General features: G+C 40.4%; 7 protein-coding genes across 7 annotated transcripts; 1 reads left to right on the top strand and 6 right to left on the bottom strand.

Moving 5' to 3' along the window:
• Window positions 1–2,394: 2,394 nt before the first annotated feature.
• Window positions 2,395–3,600, bottom strand: FOA43_001948 (uncharacterized protein; the record flags this gene model as incomplete). Its single annotated transcript, XM_038922253.1, has 1 exon — window positions 2,395–3,600. The coding sequence occupies one exon, from the start codon at window positions 3,598–3,600 to the stop codon at window positions 2,395–2,397; it is 1,206 nt and encodes a 401-aa protein (XP_038778181.1).
• Window positions 3,601–3,909: 309 nt separating this feature from the next.
• Window positions 3,910–5,300, bottom strand: FOA43_001949 (uncharacterized protein; the record flags this gene model as incomplete). Its single annotated transcript, XM_038922254.1, is given in 2 exon segments — window positions 3,910–5,281; window positions 5,296–5,300. The coding sequence occupies 2 exon segments, from the start codon at window positions 5,298–5,300 to the stop codon at window positions 3,910–3,912; spliced, it is 1,377 nt and encodes a 458-aa protein (XP_038778182.1).
• A 371-nt stretch (window positions 5,301–5,671) lies between these two features.
• Window positions 5,672–7,431, bottom strand: FOA43_001950 (uncharacterized protein; the record flags this gene model as incomplete). The annotated part of the gene is made up of 2 exons (XM_038922255.1): window positions 5,672–7,251; window positions 7,425–7,431. The coding sequence occupies 2 exons, from the start codon at window positions 7,429–7,431 to the stop codon at window positions 5,672–5,674; spliced, it is 1,587 nt and encodes a 528-aa protein (XP_038778183.1).
• A 1,853-nt stretch (window positions 7,432–9,284) lies between these two features.
• Window positions 9,285–10,775, top strand: FOA43_001951 (uncharacterized protein; the record flags this gene model as incomplete). The annotated part of the gene is made up of 1 exon (XM_038922256.1): window positions 9,285–10,775. One exon carries the CDS (start codon window positions 9,285–9,287, stop codon window positions 10,773–10,775), a length of 1,491 nt encoding a protein of 496 aa, XP_038778184.1.
• Window positions 10,776–11,352: 577 nt separating this feature from the next.
• FOA43_001952 (uncharacterized protein) lies at window positions 11,353–12,366 on the bottom strand (the record flags this gene model as incomplete). The annotated part of the gene is made up of 1 exon (XM_038922257.1): window positions 11,353–12,366. One exon carries the CDS (start codon window positions 12,364–12,366, stop codon window positions 11,353–11,355), a length of 1,014 nt encoding a protein of 337 aa, XP_038778185.1.
• A 351-nt stretch (window positions 12,367–12,717) lies between these two features.
• Window positions 12,718–13,851, bottom strand: FOA43_001953 (uncharacterized protein; the record flags this gene model as incomplete). The annotated part of the gene is made up of 1 exon (XM_038922258.1): window positions 12,718–13,851. One exon carries the CDS (start codon window positions 13,849–13,851, stop codon window positions 12,718–12,720), a length of 1,134 nt encoding a protein of 377 aa, XP_038778186.1.
• Window positions 13,852–17,274: 3,423 nt separating this feature from the next.
• Window positions 17,275–19,797, bottom strand: FOA43_001954 (uncharacterized protein; the record flags this gene model as incomplete). The annotated part of the gene is made up of 1 exon (XM_038922259.1): window positions 17,275–19,797. The coding sequence occupies one exon, from the start codon at window positions 19,795–19,797 to the stop codon at window positions 17,275–17,277; it is 2,523 nt and encodes an 840-aa protein (XP_038778187.1).
• Between the last annotated feature and the right edge of the window lie 621 nt (window positions 19,798–20,418).

Raw genomic sequence — 20,418 nt, forward strand, 5'->3', positions numbered from 1 at the left:
ACTCAAAATCAGGCACCGCGGTCTCTGAAGTTGAAGAAAAAAGAAAGGTGCGTTCAAAAAAAGAAACGAATACACTTGGCATGCCGAAACATGGATTTTCAGTTGAATGCCTTTCACGATAAGAGATGCTCCTACCACACACCGGAGATTACGAGCCTATTATTATTTGCTTTTGATTTTATAGTTTATGTGGCCGTAGAGAACAATTCATTAAGTAAGGCTGGTGGTTTGATGTCACCCAATAAGGAATTAGCTTTGGCGCTCGAATGCATTAGAAGCTGGTCAAGAAAGGCTGTCAATTCCGCTATATTTGCACTGTCTTTGACTTGAAGTCAATTCGCGGTCGAATATGGAGTCAATCTTTTTTGAAAAAATTTCGAAATCTCGAAATTCTCGTATGATGGTGGATTACATGCAGGAAGGGGTAATTGGTGTGCGATTTAGTTTTGTGTATGTCGATTACTGTTAAAGCCTATAAACTTTAATCAGAACATGGCGGATTAACATTTACTCGTTTAGCATTCCCTGAAATTTTGGCTGAAAAATATTCGTTCCAAGTTGCTGAAAATGAGAGGATAAGCATTGTTCGACAGGCTATTGTAAGCTGGCCTAACCTTTTTCCTATAACGGGTTTGGCGCTTAAAAAAGAAAATTTCTGATAGTTCCCAAATCCTTCCATATAAATATTATTTTCTTCGGTGGATAAATTAGTGATCTATGTCACCTAAAAATATCATATTGTGTCTGGATGGAACGGACAATAACTTTGGAAAGCATACAAGTTCAAATGTACTAAAATTGTACAAGCTGTTGGACAGAGAAGATCCCTACCGACAGGTATGCTACTATCAGCGTAAGCGAACATTTTATCCAGCGTACCTTCACCTTTTCCAATACTAACGGTCTGTAGCTGGGATTGGAAATGATATAAGGGTCAGTTCCACTTCTTTAGAAAGTGCAAATATTTTAAATTCGACATATGAGCATTTTATGCTGGAGATGGATTCATGTATAGCTTATGGTGTAGATTATCACGTGATTAATGCCTACCGATTCTTGATCAGATGCTATTGTCCTGACGATAAGATATTTCTTTTTGGGTTCAGTAGGGGATCTTTCATTGCCAGGATTTTGGCTGGAATGATAGAGAAGATAGGGCTCTTGGATCAAAGTTTGGAAACCATGATTAATACGGCTTGGCAAATCTATAAAAAATGGGAAATGGATGGCCAACCAACTACAGTTAAAGACGTCGGGTGCTTCAGCATTACAGAGTTTCAAAAGACTTTTTGCAGACAGAAAGTGAAAATAGAATTTCTGGGGCTTTGGGATTCCATCAATTCGTGTGGCCTCTTCAGAGATAGGCTTTTTCCTTATACCTCGATTACTTCGCATGTAAATCACATTAGGCATGCTGTGAGTATCAACGAGAGAAGAGGTAAATTTAAGCAGAACCTCTTTTTCCCTTATTCTTATGAAACAACTTTATTTGATAAACACTCTGAGTGCAGACCGCTCTTAGAAACCATTCGAGCCTTGAGACTACCTAAATGTTCCGACGATTTGCTGGAAATGTGGTTCCCAGGTGATCATGCTGACGTTGGAGGTAATTGGCCTCCAGATATGGAAGGTCAAGAACTCTCCAACATTCCTTGCAGATGGGTGCTTTCCTACGCCGTTGAATTTGGTGTCCTTTTCAAGCCAAGTTCCATACATGAATTTGCATCCAAATATTCCTCGCTTTCCAGTGTACTATCCTGTCATCATGACTGTCTCTCCATACCTAGAACGCACCCAATGCTGCATGACACTGTTTGTAGGCTCGTGGAAAGTACTGAATTTTTATTTCCAGAAGAAGTAGAGGTCAGAAATTCTCTCCCTGAGGTTCCACTATATAAAGCTGATGGTAGAGGTGATGGCAGCATTTTTAGATCTCTCCTCTGGTGGTTCATAGAGATTTTACCCATACCATATTTGATAGAAAATAGGGAAGCTAAATGGAGACCTGTTTACTATCCAAATCTTGGTCGTGCTAGAAGCATCCCACAGACTGTCAAGGTTCATTGGTCGTTACTTTGGAGAGCTAAATTTGTGGCGGACCATCAGTTTTACAACTTACCGAAGATATACCAGAAATTGATAAGTGCAATTAGGGAACATAATGATGGAATTGATGATGACACCATTTCTGTCACTGCGGAGAATATCATCGACTATGATAGTGGGTCGATTAATATTCGGTGCCTAAAAGAAAAGTTTAAGCTAGACCTCAACTGGGTGGTTGTTCCAGATGATTTGGAGAAATGGCTAACTTTGTATCCACACCTATAAATTGAAATACAACTGATTTAACAAGATAAAAAGTGTTCATTTAGTTATTTATTTGGTATATAATCAAGTTTTGTTAGCATAGAACTTGTTGTAGTATTCCTCTGGGGTCAATTGCAAGTATTCCTCTGTGTGCTTAATTTTTTCCTCCTCTTTCTCGGGAGTCCAGGCTTGGAACTCTTCCTCGCTTCCAACGGGTCTCTCGGCTAAAGGAGTAAGTCTGAATGAGTGTCTAATCGAGTCGGAATCCCAATCCAAAGTAGCAGTATGAATCAGCCGACGATTATCCCAAACCACAACGGTGTTTTCATCCCAGGATGGTCGAATATGAGCATCCAAGCACGATTCTGTATGGTTAATCAAGAAGCTTAGTAAGAAATCAGATTCTTCATCCTTCAAGCCCAAAATCTTGGTACTGAAGCTCGAATTTATGAATAATGCCTTCTTTTTGAGGACTGGATGGTACCTGACTAGTGGATGAATGGAATCGATGGAAGGTTTCCTGGTGATGCCTCCCTCTTTTTTGGAATTCCAAGCCTGATCCTTAGAAGTGTGTGATACTTGCAATTTGTCAATGAACTTTTTCAAAGTTGGCGAAAGTCTGTCATATGCTTCGATCATATCAACAAATTGAGTGTCTCCTCCTGCATCAGTCTGCAACATGGTTAGCAAGGTGATTCCTGGAGGTTGAGTTTCGTAAGAAACATCTGAGTGGAAAGAGATGTTATTCAACCTTTTGGAAAGTAACCTCTTTTGCTCAAGCTTGTCGCCGCGTCTAAAAGTCAGGTGAAATTCAGACTCTCCCAAGGGAGCTCCAGAAGTTGGATGAACATGAAGCGGACCAAAGTATCTACCCCATTTCTTCAATTCATCGAAAGAAAGATTCTTGAAGTCCTGGGATCTGAATGCCACCACACCTCTTTGCTCAACGAGCAAAGCCAAATCATCCTTTTGTCTGTCAGTCAACTTACTAAGCTGAATTCCGGTAACCTCGGTGCCAAGTTTTGGAGTAAGTTTTTTAGCCTTTGCCCCAGTTTCCTTGAAAAGCGAATCAAAAGAGGGATCTCCAAAGTAGCCCCTATCCGTATGAGCAAACGGTTTGGGATTGTGGAAGGCCAATTCCTGCTTAGAATCCCAAGTTGGTGCCCATCTGGGGTACTTTAATTTCTTGTAGTTTGTTGCAGAAACAGTACGAATACCATCCTTAACAGAGTCCTCCTCTTTAGAGAAGTGAATGGATTCGTCAAAATATGCTCTGGTTGCGATCGACATACTTGATTTACAGTGGCAAGAATGGAACTAATAATATCGTAATTATATATTTTGGATATTCCTTGCTTATTTATACTTGAATTGCCTTCGTTTAATGGGGCTTGGGTGTATCACGGGACATGTCAAAAAGGACAGACGTCAAACGTTGAAATATACTCCTCTAAAATCCAAAAGCAGTTAGTACATTTCCTATTTAGGAAATCCATGAGATTTTTATCGACCCCGATAACAGCCACACATATTCAATGACGTGTGGCTCAATACAGAGCCATACTAAATAGGGGTGGGGTGGGGCTGGGTGTCAATCAGCTAAACATCGGTAACCTCTTCTGAGCAGTCAGATGCCATGCTAACAATAATTTCGTAGACGAAAACAGCGGTTAAAACACACATAACTGTGGCAAACAATTCTGTAATAGTAAGTTTATCAGTGAAGCTGAGACATAAGATAATAACGGCAGCACAAAGTCTTGGTAATAACCTCCAAATCTTGGTGACCCGGTGTCTCTCCCCACTCCTTCCACAATCATCAAGAGATTTATCCAACATGGAAATAAAGAATAATGAAATTAATGATACGGCTAAGCCACCGGTGAAGAAAAATGATAGTCCTTTTTCTTCTATGTATTCTTCCTGGTAGCAGATATCGGAAGCTGCATCGGCAGAAAGAATGAGTGAAGAAATAAGCGGCATATGAGCCAACATCCACATCCATGCCGTTGTTGAAGATCTGCGAATGGCATGAACAGCTTTGAATGAGCCATCACCATTAAAATACATCCACATCATGATATATGAAGTAATCAATAGCATGATAGCACGACCTATTTTTTCAGAGATTCCTAAACCATAGTTTTTGGTTGCAGTAGTAGCCACAACATTGTAAGAGAATTCACCAATTGCAATAACATAGAAAGCACCGATTCTCTCCACTTCATGTTCAATATTAACAGCAGTAGAGTATTTCAACTTCAGAAGCCTTTTAATGGTGGGCCCGTAGGAGAAAATCCAGAAGATATTTTCCAAAAAGATCGTAATAATTGCCAAGGTTATCTTCACTTTGACGGGAACGAATATAACAGGAATCCACAGTGCACATGTTATAAGGACTGTAGTAGCATAGAAAATAATCTGAGGACGGTGTTGGGGGATCCATATGGAATAAATATAAAGAGAAATGGCCAATGATACTCTGCATAGAATATAAGGCACAATGACATAAGCATTGGCAGCGTTAGATTCCAATAAGAAATTGGTGCCATTACAATAGATCACCAATAAAGCAAGAATCCAGAGCATATACAACTTCTGAGATAGATCCTCGTTGAAGTAGTAATTCATAAAGTCCTTGATGTCTGACCACACCTGCCAAGTTGGAAAGAATAGTAAGATATAGCGTAAAAGAGACAAACCGGTAGGCTCTGTACATGCTGCAGATGCCAACTTCGCTACAATACCAACATATACAAGGTCGAGGAAAAGCTCGGTTTTTCCGCTTTCTCCCCGTGGTGCTCTTGTTCGATAGAGAGTTCCTCCGTAAAAGAAGTTTAGAGCGTACGGTTTATTGAAGAGCCAATCTTGGACCGGAGGCTTTTTGATGTAATTGACATCTATATCTCCATACTTTCTAACAAAATCATCTTCCCTATCTTCAGCTAGTTCTTCTTCCAACTGAACGTGTCTGTAAGAAAGCACATCATCTGTATCATCAGTCTGCCCATTCTCGGAGTCGTGGCGTTCTTCTGCTTGAAAGTTTGCGGATTGCTTATTTACAGAGCCAGTTAATTCTGATTCCATCTCCTCAGATATGTAGCTCGGATTCATGATAAGATAGGAGCCAGTCAGTTCACTCTGGAAAAGGAAGGAAGTTATAGCAATCTTATCTAGATTACGTAATCTGATATCTCAAATCCTCTGGTTTTACTCAATATCTACCAGTCAAGGACCCTTCAATTTCTTCAATATATAATCATTATTATTGGAAGCTGAGTTCTTACATACCTTTGGTCCCCACCGCGCGGCAGTCCTCTCCATCGAAGGTTATCTGGTCTGAGAGGATGTCACCATATGACTATAATTCTTGTTCGTGAATATGATCGCTGAATTTGCATATTAGAATGTAGTAACTTTCAACAAATCTATTGTAGTAGTTGTTTTGTTCGTTGAGCCATTCGCATATCTTTTTGCTTTTGGCAATGGCTTCTTCCACCTGTGCTTGTCTCTTTTTAGAAGCCCACGGAGAGCTTCCAAATCCAAGTCTTATCATATTGATCATAGTTATCGTAGCAAAAAAGATCTCAAATTTAATGGTATCACCGCTTCTGACAAGTTCTTGTCTATCTCCAGTATACGCCAAATTGATCACCTCAATACACTCCTTTATCATGGGGCGTACAGTACCGATAGAGTTTTCCAGGTTGAATGACCCGTCATTGTCTGCAGACGCGCTTGCTTTCGCATTGGTTGCTAATGTCAATGGACTATGAAATATGAATCCTTTATCTCTTCCAAAGTCTTTCAAAAAGCTTCTTCTGTAAATCATCATTCTGGAGAATCGATAGTTGACCTGAATAAATTCTCCCATAGGATTTTGTTCACATAAATACTTCCAGTCATTGTAGGTTGACTCGAGTTCTTTTAGGGATATCTCAACAGGTTCTTCGAATTGAAGACTGTTATACAAAGATAGAATTATCGATAGCTCTGCTACAATCTTTCCATCAAAACTCATGGCCGATGGAATATCCAAAATCTCGCGGCATTGATCGATTCTTAAAGTGTCTATCAAGCACGGTCTTCCAGAAAGAACGCAAAACGTAAGATGGGTCAACGAAAGATGATTCCATAGTCGGAAATTGTTGATTCTATCTGGATGGGTTCTAAACCTGTCAGATAAAAGGTTCAAATCCATCTCTCTGGTGATGAAGTGTAGCAAAGCATAGCCAGAAAGGTACCAGCCGTCAAAGTAAACGTCCTTATAGGATAAAGAAAGACTGAAAGAAGATAGTATAACCAAGGATTGTAAAAGTTGTTTCCTTTGAGGCACTCGATTAACGGTCATGGAAAGCAGCGTATCTATCTCTTTCAAGATATCCATTGCAAGATCTTTCGATTTGACATTTAATTCCTCTACATAATGGATTGAGCCCATTAAGCAGCAGACGGCCAATAGTAACGGACTATCTAGTCTTATAGAATCTAGCAACTCTTTTGGAGGTTTATCGGAAGCGAAGGAAACCCAACGACCATAGTACTTGGCAAATAAGCCCACCATTTGAATTGCTTGGTCATAGTTTATTAGTCCAGTGGAGATTATATCATGTTTGAACTGCTCTCTATCTTCATCTAGGTCCAATTTTAAGTCGAATGCAAGCTCTTTACTGAAGGGAAGAGAGAAAAATGAGGAAGCAGCTCTAACGTCTCTGAAAGGAGTCACATTGAAGTAAAGAGTGTCTAAATTCGCAGTAGCAGGTGCTTGAATGTTGTTGTTGCTGTTGCTGTTGATGTTGTCGTTGTCGTTGTCGTTGTCGTTGCTATTGCCATCGTGGTCGTTGCTATTGCCATCGTTGCCGTTGCCATCGTTGCCGTTGTCGTTGTCGTTGCTATCGTTGCCGTTGTCATCGTTGCCGTTGTCATCGTCGTGATTTGCCTCTATTTCTCGATTTATAATTGATGTCGGGGAAGGAAATTCGATCAGATTGGACGGTATGTCCGGCGAAAGATTCCGCTGCTGTATCTCTGAACTAGATTTGGACAGAAGACACATCACCCCACGGTGAATTTCATCAATCTTCTTGTACAGTTCCCTAGTAAAGGAAGGAGACTCGTCATCATAGTTGGACTCTAAAGGAGTAGTCGAATTGGCAAATGCAGACTCGCGTAAGTTTGTGTCAGCCAAAGAACAAGGTAATCCCAAATTGGTACATCGAAAGCAAGTCTTACCACTGTTCAGGTAATTGCATCGTGTCTTGGACCTTCTGCATTGATTGCATGCTACAGCAGCTCGCTTAAAGGCATATTTCCTATTTTTCGAGATCTTATTATACTTGGAATCAGTCATCTATAAAGAGCAGGAGAACAATAAGCAACAAGAAAAAAAAATTACTTCCCCCTTATAAATAAATATGTCTAAAAGCCTTGTTCCTGACCTTAGTATTAGTGTATAGAATAGATATTATTGAACTTGGGTCACATCTCATCTTGGTACCTGAGAAAACTATCGACGAGCAATTTCAAGTACTTTTCACCATCAACGGTATCCGCAGCATCAATCTGCGGGAGTCCTTTCCATTTAAAGTTCTCTCTTCTATCAACGATAATCTGGCCCAACGATAGCTTACTCTGTGTCTCCACGGCAATATCTACCTTCTTTGTAGTTAGTATGCTATTATCAATAGTATAAGCAACCGCTAACGGATCTATTAAGGCACAATAGTCGCCAAACCCTCTACTTCTTAAAAATGCAAGAACGCCAACAACAAACTTGGCAGCAGGAGAGTCACTCTTACTCAATACGCTGCAGTAGTTAGCATTCATGGCGATACATGGTTGGCAAAAAATGTCCATGCCAATGGCAGTCAAATTAAATTGATGCTCAAAGACAATTTCTGCAGCTTCCGGATCGACATAAATATTCCATTCACTAACGGGATTATCTCCGGTAGCATGAAGAGCTTCTACGGGAGAAAATCCATAGGAACCTCCAATGATAACAACCTGGGAAACTTTCTTGGATAATTCAGGGTCCTTAATACACGCTAGAGCCAAGTTGGTAAGTGGGCCAAGGCAAATAATAGTTATGTCACCTTTATTTTCGTTAACAACCTGACATATTAAATCTGAAGCAACAAATACAGGCTCCTGTTGCTTTTTCCATTCACTATTTTCAAGTTCAGGCAAATTTAAATCAGCCATGCCATCACGCCCATGGAAAAATGGATCCTTAGGATAGGGCCTCACTAGTGGTTTCTCTGGTCCCTTGCCGAGAGGAATATCAAAGCGATTGATCATAGAGAGGACTTTCTTGGCATTTGTCATACATTTGCTTGCCAAGAAATTTCCAGACACTGTAGTAATGGCCTTAACATCTAGGTTTCCTGGAGAGAGAGCCAAGAGAAGCGCAGAAGAATCGTCGATTCCTGGGTCGCAATCGATGATGACTTTTTTCTGTCTTGAATGACGACTAGCATTAACTGTCATGATTATGTATATATGTGTATATTATCTACAGAGACTTCCACCTATAACGGTTGCGAGCTATTTTAGCCATATATATATGAACCGATGGAGCAAGTTTGTTAATAATCGATTCCGTAGGATTTATTCGGGTTGTAATTTCACTACGGAATAGTGACCGCTTTCAACGATTTCTTCAATAAGATCGGAATTATTTCCTTACCGAGTGTTCCGTCGGAGTTGCCCTCGGAGCAACCGACATGTACGAGCCGTTCCAACATTTTCGCCTGGCTTTACCCCTATCACTTGATACCGAAGTGCAGACAGAGAGCGGTCCCAGGGTCCATTTTGTGTATCAAGATTAATACTACACAAAAGGCTGTTTTGGGTCAAGTCAGGAGGTTAATGAGTGAAAGCTTTTCTTTATCTTGGTTGCTGCATATAAATAGGTAGCTTGAATTCTTTATCACAAAAAAAAAGTCTTCGTTTCTGATAGAAGCATCATCGCTATGTTTACTGAAAAGACTAAAGAAGGTACCGTCAATAGTAGAAGGCTTATGGCCGTAGCACTTTTCTGTGCCATCATCAACGGTTGTACTATGGGTGTTGATCAATCTATGATGAACAATCTCAACATGATTGATCAGTATATTGACTACTTCAATTTGGACTCGAACATGGAAGGTTTGTTTTCTGCTGCCATCAACATTGGTTCCGTCGTTGGAGGTTTTTTCGCCTCTCAGCTCATTGAGATTAACGTGGTTGGCCGTAAGGGTGGTATTTTAATTAGTTGTTTGCTCACCTATTTGGGTGTTGGCTTGCAAACTGGTGCCCAGAATAGAGCTATGTTCATTATTGCTAGAATTATTATTGGTATTGCTGTCACCATAAATGCTGTGTCAGCTCCGACCTATGTTGCTGAGATGGTCAAGGCAAAGTATAGAGGTTTCTTTGCCGGTGTTTACATGGCTTCTTGGTATTTTGCTGCTATCATTACTACTGGTATCTCTCTTGGTACATATACATTGCAGAGCACTTGGGCATGGAGAGGAATCTCTCTATGGCAGTTGTGTCCTTCCTTGTTCGCAGTGGTGATTCTCCCATTTATTCCTGAAACTCCTAGATTCCTTGTCTTTGTTGGTAGAGAAGATGATGCTCTTGATGTGCTTAAGAAGTATCATGGCAATGGTTTAGAGACTGAACTCGTCAAGAATGAATTCTTAGAGATTAAGAACGTTTTAAATTATGAGAAGGAAAGCAAGATCGGCTGGATCGACTTGCTCAAGACAAAGGGAAACAGGATGAGAATGTGGATTATCTTCTGGATGGGTGTTGCTTCTCAGTTTACCGGTAGTAATATTGTCGGTACTTATTTGGGTCTTTTCTTAGATAATTCCGGTATCACTTCTACTAGAAAGCAGATAGTCATTAACTTGACTCTCCAAGTTTGCAACTTTGTCTTTGCTATTCTTGGTTCCTGGCTTACTGAAGGTTGGGGACGTAGACCTATTATAGTGTACTCCACTGTTTTCATGGGTATATGTCTATTCATCATGGGAGCACTTCAAAGTAAGTTCTCTGATGGCTCAAGTACCGCGGGTTCAAATGCTTTGATCTTTATGGTCTATTTATTTAGTGTTACTTATGCGTTCTCGTTTACTCCACTATGCATTTCCTATCCTGTGGAGATTGTTAACTATTCTATCAGAACCAAAGGTATGGCTATCTCTCAGATTGTCACTTTCGCCTTTGGTTTCTTCAACCAGTATGCCTTGCCTATTGCGTTGGATCATATTTCTTGGAAGTACTATATGATTAATGGTACTTACAACTTCCTTCAGGCTCTTCTCTTTTACTTCATTATCGTCGAAGTTAAGGGTTTGACTTTGGAAGAAATCGATGAGAAATTTGATGGTGTTTCCCACACTCATGTTCCTATTCTTGACTCTAGAGAAAACTCTGTTGAGGATTCTGCTGATAGTGACAAGGATAAGGTTTAATCCTTTAATTTCGATACTTTTTTTTTATTTTGTGATTCCATTTTGTATCTTAATCTGACCAGCGCACTTATATAGTTACAGTAGCCTGTTGCAGCTATTCGTCTCTCTTTACCGTCGAATAAAACTTGTGTTCTTTACTCATGGACATAGCAGACATACGATGAACAGCATCCTATTCCGTAAGACTCTATCATTGCCTTACTACAATCATAGGAACCATAAGAATACAAAACTGCTCGGAGTTGAGCCCTATAACAGTGGACAAGTAAATTAGGAAATAGTACAGAATCACAAACATGTACATGGTACCAAACCACTTAGCAAGAGATGAACCAAGAACAGATATCTCCTTCAAAAGCACAATTGGAACAACAGGCTCGTCGACTGTAAGTTCGAAATAGAGGAACGATGTAAGAGCAACGACAAACAGGCCTATCACCACGGAGAGATAAGCATACTTCTGGGTTAAAACGATGAAGAGAAAGAGCATGAGGGCCAAAGAAGAGATTCCATAAACATCGACTGAGTTGCTCTCTTTTTTTAAATCACCTCTGACCTCAGTAAGCGGGTCAAGCAGTCAAACAGTCAACCACTCCAACCTCTTCAATATCTCTCTCAGCGCAGTCATTCTCTTGCCTTCCCGCTCTCCCTCCAGGAGACACTTATTCAAGTGAATTCTATCCTGTGCGTTAACCTTCCCTCCATGATGATACTTATTAAACTCTTGAATATCTAGTGGCAATGATGATTTCTCCCAGCCGACGACAAGCGATGCCAATTTCTCCTCCGTTGTCTCTCTGGCCAACGTACTACCAATTTCTCCATGAATGTCCAATTCTTCAATCTCTTTGAACGCTGCGGTGGTTAGTCCCCAGAGTTCAGAATGCGCATCAATCTTGGAAAACTTGGGCCATCCCAATAGCTGACTGCCCGCAAAAATAACAAAGCAAGAATCCACGTCAGTAGCGAACCGGTCTATAGACTTGATCGCACACCGTGAAACACCGCATTTGTTGAACAACACAGCAAAATCCTTTGCCACAGATGGCGAAAAGTCGCTCACAGAAAAGCCCCGGCCGAAGCAGTCAATCCAGGCAGCATCGGCATTGGCTAAAGCCTTCTTATCCACCTCAGCATAGACAGGTAATTCTACCTTTTTTGGTGGATAGCACATGACTCCCAATGAGCCTTCGGTAGCCATTTCGGGAAGAATTCCCGACGTCTTTAGGAACCACGAAAAAACACCAATTGTGACAGTTCCTAGAATAATCTTAGTCTGCTTCCCTTTGACAGCTTCACCGATGATCTTGGTCAATTTGGTTCCTTCCTCGCTCTGTAGCGCAATCCGATCAAGAGTAATAACAATGAAGTCGTAGTCCCGAGTAGCAATTCTTGATGGTTCAGTGATATAGTCGTATCCAGTATACTTATTAACAGTATTTTTGGCTAGATTATATAGGAGTTGAGGCCGATTCAAGTCCTTTTTATGATGTGACCTGATTAGGAAAGTTACATTGGCACCAGCGAGGTTAAGGAAGTAGCCAGAGGCCAAGCCCATCGAGCCAGCACCTATGATTAGAACGTTAGACATAGAGAAGGAGAAAGGTGCGACGGATGTTTCCTCAGTTACTTCGTCTCTTTGTTCTTCTTTATATATTTTACGTAACGATATTGCTGACTAATGAATGCATACAAGGTATCATTGAGAAGTGTACCGGAAAAAATTTAACTTAACCGAGGATTGACGATTGCATTACGTGCAATCTTTGTGAATGGCCTCACCTCCGAATGAAATAATAAGAGTGCGTAAGGAAATATGGTACCTTTAGTGTTTGGATGAAAATTATTTACAAAGGTCAAGAATAATGGTATACGTGAAGTTATTATTGAAGCACAAATAAATCCGAATCAAATTGTATGCCAAAGCTCATTTCTGGATCGTTCATTCATCTTCAGGAGGGATAGGCTTTTGCTTTTCAACCCAAGCCAGCTTCTCCGCAAACACTTTAGTTAAGCACACGTCACCAGGGCCAGAGGCTCCTCTTGATTTTTCACCATTGAATAGGGTGCCGCTCAAAAATGTGTGGGGAAATCCATGATCAAATAAGTAAGCGGAATCGATCTCCTCGATTTCTTCTGGAGTTAGCGCTAACTTTAAAGCGGGAAGATTACCCTTAACATGTTCAACCTTACGAGCCCCAATAATAGGAAACACGTACGGAGCCCTGTGAAGGATATATGACAAAGCAACAGTGAAAAGAGTGACTCCCTTCGACTTTGCTACCTTTTCCAAGCACTTCGACACATCTTTGTCACGCTGAGAGAGCGCAGCGAACTTACGGCCTGGATTGTTTTTTTCACGTTCTTTGAATACCTCTTCGGTCTGAAATCTGCCCTGATTCAAAGTTCCATATGGGCACATAGCCATGCCTTCTGCAGCGCACATTGGAATAATGTCTCTCTCAAAATCACGAAAAGCTGCATTCCAGTATCCCTGGTAGACCGAGAATTGACGAAGACCGTGAGCGCGAGCATACTCGTTTGCCTTTGTAACAATCCATGCTGGTGCATCTGAGATACCGAGGTAGATCACCTTACCGGAAACGACTAAGTCGTTCAAGGCAAGCATCAATTCGGGAATCGAGGTAGTATAGTCCCACCAGTGAACGTAGAACAAGTCAATGTATGAAGTCTGAAGTCTATTAAGACTTCTCATAAGAGATAACTTCATAGATTTTGCATTGTTGCCTACAACGTTAACCTTGATATTACAATCAAAATCGTACGGACTTGAATACTTTGTAGCTAGGACAATCTCGTCTTTATTTTTTCTGGAAGCCATCCATTTACCTAATAGGACTTCTGATTCACCGTCTTGATAGGTGTTAGAAGTATCAATAAAATTTCCACCATTTTCATAGAAGTAATCGAGAATCTTATAGGCAGTATCATCAGAGCACTCACCATAAGTTTCGAGATGCTGATTACCAAATGTCATAGATCCCAAGCACACGGGAGAAACCCTGACGGCAGCAGCCGGAGCGAGCTGGCGATAAGGAGTCAGCAATTTAGACATATTCAATTTCTCTGTTTTGGTTGATAAATAACACGGCAAATGTCAACAAAAACAAGTATAACGGAGAACCCTGGTTTCAAAGAAAACGATGTGTTGTGATGGAAAACAAAGAGAGATATGTGGTGCTTTATATAGTTGAGAGAATGATATACTTTTGACCCAATGGGATGCAAACCTCCCTATTTCAGACTAAGGTGCTAAGTAGCTGCCGCGTGATAACTTAAATTTTTATAATCCTCATTTGTGATTGCTGAGTACAGTCTGAGACCAACGATTCGTTTATCTGTGCTTCGCAGCCTACTTTTCACCTTCCGGCAAAGATGTTGTCTATTTTAAATTTTCATATGACTTCAGTGAAAGAATTTATATTGTCCGCGTAAAGTCCGATAGAATACTCTCTTAACTCCGGAAATTTGGCAGTGCTGATATTTGAAAATGAGTTTTTCAAACTAGCCGCTTCCGGAAGCAACACTTGAATCCGGAGACCCCCCACACACACACACAGCACCGAAAACTAAACGACGGGAAACCTGATGGTGATGGAAATGCGTAATTAATTGCTATGATAACAAAGCAGGTAGCTCTTGGGCCAACCATTACTTTCTGAGATATTTTGTATCTCTACACTTCACTGTCCTAGAGGGGATGCTCCGCCGTTGCTCAATCGCACTGATCTAAATTTTAAGCTTCATTGTCTGTTAAATCACTTTTCCATGGCTTTGAAAGCATAGGTTCATTTTCTCATTTTTATTCGTATTTGCTGGTGTACAGCTCAAACCTACTTTTATTCCTATCCTATTCAAAACCTACTTTTATTCCTATCCTATCCAATAGATCTTTTCGATGTCTAGAAAAACATTCATGATCGGTGATGTTGTTGTGCCAGCTCCTGGGTTTGGAGCCATGAGTCTTGTTGACGTTTACAAAACAAGACGAGATGACCCCATGCTGGTGTTAAAAAAAGCTTATGACTTAGGTTGCCGATTTTGGGATACCGCCGATGTTTATAGTAACGTTGGTTATGGTGAGAGCGAACGATTGATTGGTAAGTTTTTGAGGACGTATAATATACCGCGGAAAGACATATTCCTTTGTACTAAGTTTGGATTCAAGAAAAATGCTGATAACCAAGTGGTTGACGGTTCACCTGAGTACTGCAGGATGGCATTTGAACGATCTTTAAAGAATCTTGGAGTTGGTTATGTGGATCTTTACTACCTACATAGAGTTGATCCAACCGTTCCGATTCAAACAACTGTTGGTGCTATGGCTGAAATTCGCGATTCGGGCAAGGCGAAGTTTCTTGGAATAAGTGAATGTACGGCTCAGCAGCTTCGTCTAGCAAATAGTATTACCAAAATTGATGCTGTTCAGAGAGAGTACTCATTGTTCGACCTATCTGCAGAAAGCACTGGATTAAAGGATGCATGTGACGAGTTGGGCGTAACCTTTGTCGCCTACTCTCCATTGGGTCAAGGATTTTTAACCGGAGCTTTCAAGCTCAGGGAGAATATGAATGATCTGAGAATGGCTTATCCCAGGTTTTCCAAGGAGAATTTCAAGAAAAATTTAGAATTGGTTCGTGTGGTGGAAGAACTTTCCAAGACAAAGGGCGTGAAGCCTTCCCAGTTCGCCTTAGCTTGGGTAATGTCTCAGAATGCCATACCGATTCCGGGTACTTCGCACGTGGATCGTCTCGTCGAGAATTACGAAGCAGGAAAAATTCATTTCACAGACGATGAACTTGAACAAATTAGGAAGCGCATTGAAGGTGTAAATTTGTTTGGTAATAGGAAAATCCGTATGACTAATGTGGACGTCTAGGTGGCGTTTTGTGCAGGAATATTTTTAGGTTAGTTTACAACACGGTATGCTCGTTTATGAATGTCAATTGCAAGAGTATGCGCAGAAGAATAATTGAGTATTGCAATGCAAGACTTGTTCTATGACTCTAAGCTGTGGAAGCAGCATCAAATACAGTATATTTGTGAGGCAGCAAGTTGATTTCGTACTCATTTTATGTGTAAGAATCGACCAGAGGCCTCAACAGTAATGATAATGTTAGTAAATACCCCTGTTGTTTAAAATTAGTTTTGTTAGGGAAAGACTGAAAGTCACCAGCATCTTCAGAACTTTGACTATCTACACTGATCGAGCTAGGTCTACGTTATATTCAAGCCATATAATAAGAGCATTAATGTGTGCAAATCCGAATAACGTGTAATCCGTCTTGGTATATTATCTTATTGGGACAACATCATCGTTCAATAGCTAACACTTGAAAAGTAACCAAATGCAGCCTTTAGTTATGTAGTCTACGATAGCTGAAATGCGATTCAACCCACTTGGTCCTGAAATCCTACTAACTGACATATCCCAACATCGATATTTTTTGGAGCAACAGAGAGAATCGAATTAGGCTAAAAAAAAAAGGGATTTGGTTCGTTATACTAAATATTGCCCAAGACAAGACAATTACACTTTGACGAAACTGCTTCAACTTTATATCTCTTTGACTATTGCAAACCAATAACATGCTCTTCTACGTCCAAATCAGGTACATTACTTGGATCGGAACAGAGATTTTCTCATCCGGCAAGATACTATATCATACTAATTTGGATTTGATGAATAGTATCTGTATTAGATCTATGAAACGACTATAGTCCTGTGACTCTTCTCAAAAAGTCAGCACTCAATTATTCTAGTCATGTGATCATCATCACGTATACAACACTAAAATTGTGATAGCATGCAGGTTAATTTGAGTGTAACTCATGAAGTATTGCACATATCTTGTTTAAAATAAGTTTCTTATAAACAGGACCATACTAGTATTTAGAATACCGTTGCGCCTTCATACATTTAAAGTAATTGTGAACAAATTTTTGAGTTAATATTTAGATTAGTTTTATCTGGTGAAAAGGATAAGAAATGAAACTCATAAACTCTTTGACAACGAAGCCCCATACTATAATAAAACACATAATCATCAAATTGATGATTGGAGTATATCATTTCTGAAAATTTTACCTCTTTATATTCTATACAAGACCAATTTGATTAGTTGCAATCATTAAAGTCCTTGCTCAACTAAAATAATGAGAAGCCATATCGAAATGGCTGCCCTCACTTTGGGGGCCCTTTTAAGTCTCTGTTTTCAACGCCCGATCACTTTATTGTCCCATAATCTTATCCGTCTCTTGATCTGTTCTAGTGAATTAAATATCTTTCAAAGGAGAACTGATTCCACAATAAATAACTCAGCTTTAAAGGAGAGGATATTAGGCAATCGCATATGTACTACTACTGGTTCAATTTGGACTACTTGCCCATTACAAATAGGTATTTCTTGAGCCATAATAATAGATGACCTTAAAAACTGTAATTTCATATAAGTAAATCAAAAAAATCATTTCAGCTTCATAATTTCGTAAAATATTCAGTCTTCAGGACTTCGAAGTCCCCAATCAAATGGATATCATCACTGCTACTACCAACTTGGATCTGGTACTTACCAGCCTCTAAACACCATCTACCTTCGTATTCGTCAAAGTAAGAGCAAGCCTCCTTCAAGTCCAAGCTTAACTTGATAGTTTGAGATTCACCCGGTTTCAATTCCGTCTTAGCAAATGCTTTCAATTCCTTGACAGGTCTAATAACCGATGGATTCAATGATGCAACATACAATTGAACAGCCTCCTTACCGGTATACTTGTCACCAGAATTGGCCACGGTAAAGGATGCAGTAACAGTAGTATCGTTAACTGTGACCTTTAAATCATCGTACTTGAAAGTGGTGTAAGACAAACCATAACCGAATGGGAATGCAACTTGGCTCTGCAATTTCTCGTAGTATCTGTAACCAACAAAGACGTCTTCACCGTACAAGACACGGCCCTTTTCGGTGTGGAAATTCAAGTAGGCAGGATTGTCCTGGTTTTTAAATGGCCAACTCAAGGACAATTTACCACTTGGAACAACGTCACCGAATAGGACATCGGCAATAGCGTTACCCAATTCGTTACCACCGTACCAAGCTTGGACCAATGTTTGACAATCTTTCAACCATGGCATCTCAACTGGTGTACCCGATTGATTAACCACCACAGTGTTAGGATTAGCTTTGAGCACTGCGGACACCAAATCGTTAGTCTTTCTAGGCAAAGTCATGTCATCACGATCATAGCCTTCACTTTCCCATTCACTGTTCAAACCAATGCAAAGAATAACATTGTCATGAGACTTTGCAAGAGACACAGCGTGTTGAATCTCTTCATCGGCATCAATAACTTTGGTGACACCAACTTGCAAGCCACCGGCACCAAAATCGGTAGCGAGCTTGGAGGTGATACCTGAACCAAACTCAACTCTGATCTTGTAATTCTCACCGGCTTTCAAATGAGCAACGGCAGTCTCCTCAACGGTACCGCTGCTGAAACAGAAAGTACCCTTAGTCTGGTGGGTCTTGTTATCAATCAACAACTTATCATTGAGATAAATTAAGGCAGTACCGAACACTTGGCATCCAAATATGTAGTCGGCCGTTTCTGTTGGTGTAAACTCACCTTCGAAATCTGTATAGAACAATTTCGTCTTAGCATCAACAGCTGAATTGGAGTAGTCAAACAAAGTAACGTAAGAATTGCGGACAACCAATTCATCAATAGGTTTTTCAGCAGACAATCTTTCATCAACTGGTTTAGTGTAGAAACGAGCTCTAACTCCCCTTTTGGATTTGTCCAAGTCGTTAGTCATGGACTCAAAAAGGCCACCTAAGGCTTTATGAGAGTGGCAGCCAATGGTAAAGTCAACATTATCGACTTTATTCTTGATACCCTCCAAAGGTGTAACCACATAGTAAGGGTTCAAAGAGGCAGAACCTCCACCAGAATAGGTGTTTAGTGCCACTGCATTAGGACCAATAACAACTGTAGACTTTCCTTTTGACAATGGCAACACATTTTTATCGTTCTTCAACAAAACGATTCCGTTGGCTGCAATCTTTCTTAGCGTTGCACTGGTCTCCGGAGTGTTGTTCTTTGTATCTTCCAAAGTGCTGAAAGGTCCTCCATCTCTGGAATCAACGACATATTTGGCTAGATCTAAAACATGTCTACAACGGTCGTCAATGTCCCCTTCCGTCAAGTCATTCTCTTTGGATTGAAGCAAATGCTTTATAACCTCCCATTTCCTGAACTTGGAAGGGCCAGGAAATTCAATGTCAATTCCGTGCTGGATGGCTTCAACAGAAGAATAAGTACCGTACCAGTCACTCATAATCATGCCGTTCCATTTCCATTCTCCTCTCAAAATCTTCTGAGTCAATTTGTAGTTTTCTGAACAGTGAATACCATTAACTTTGTTGTAACTGGTCATAATACATTTAGGATCAGCCAACTTGATAGCCAATCTGAAAGGTTCCAAATAGATTTCTCTCAAGGCTCTTTCACTTACGACACTATTGGAACTGAATCTCTCGTGTTCCAAGTCATTGCAGACAAAATGCTTCACAGTGGCAGCAACCTTACCGGTCTTTTGAATACCACCGACAATAGAGGCAGTGGAAATACCACTCAAGTAAGGATCCTCACTGAAACTCTCAAAGCCACGACCTCCGAGAGGTCCTCTCTGAATGTTTGTGGTTGGACCTAAAATCACCTGGGCTCCTTTATGATCGGCCTCACGTGCCATCAATTCACCAGCTTTCTTCAAAAGTTCAGCATCGAAAGTTGATGCCAAACATGTTCCATTAGGGAAGCAAGCAGAAGGAACACCGTCGAAAAATTTGGTTCCTCTGATACCGTTTGGTCCATCACTAACTCGAATAGAAGGGATACCCAATCTCTCGATCTTGGCAGTATGCCAGAAATCAACAGCAGATATTAACGACACCTTTTCTTCGGTGGTTAATTGCTTAAGTAAATTGTCAACGTCGAAAGTCATTTTCTGTTTGAGATAAATATTTTTTGAGTCGTCACTTTTCTTCTCGGAAATACCCCCGCATTTAAGCCTTCCAAAGTTTATCCATTACAATCATCCGGAATACCGTTTTGCTTAATGCATTAACCTGCCCTACAAAGCTACAAGAATATCCTAAATGATATATGGAGCACGACTCTCCGTTCGTTAAACATAAAGCCTGCGAGTGAAATTAAGATAATAGTGGGGGTGGCTAATAATGGGGGGGGGAGAGAAAAAAGAAATAAAAAATATGGAGTAAAACTTAGTCATTCCGGCTGGAGTAAAATCTCGGAATCTGGATCATATAGTAGATTTGACGAGGCTTGGCATGGCATTTGGTTTCACCCCGCATCAGGTGAGGTAAACACAATGCGAGAATTTTTTATCATCACCTATTCCGAAAATTTTCTTGTTCCGGATTATTGTTTCCGCTATTGTTCCGGGGGAAAAACAATGAAGAAATTCCGGCATCTCAATATTTACCGAAAAACAAACCATTTTGCTTCATGTACTCCACAAACAATGTATATGAAAAGATATTCTTGCGGGCCAACGGAGCAATCTATTCCTCGGCGTGATCAGTTGTTAACATCGGCCATCGTG

Source organism: Brettanomyces nanus, chromosome 1, assembly GCF_011074865.1.
Source record: "Brettanomyces nanus chromosome 1, complete sequence".
In the NCBI taxonomy this organism is placed as follows: domain Eukaryota; kingdom Fungi; phylum Ascomycota; class Pichiomycetes; order Pichiales; family Pichiaceae; genus Brettanomyces; species Brettanomyces nanus.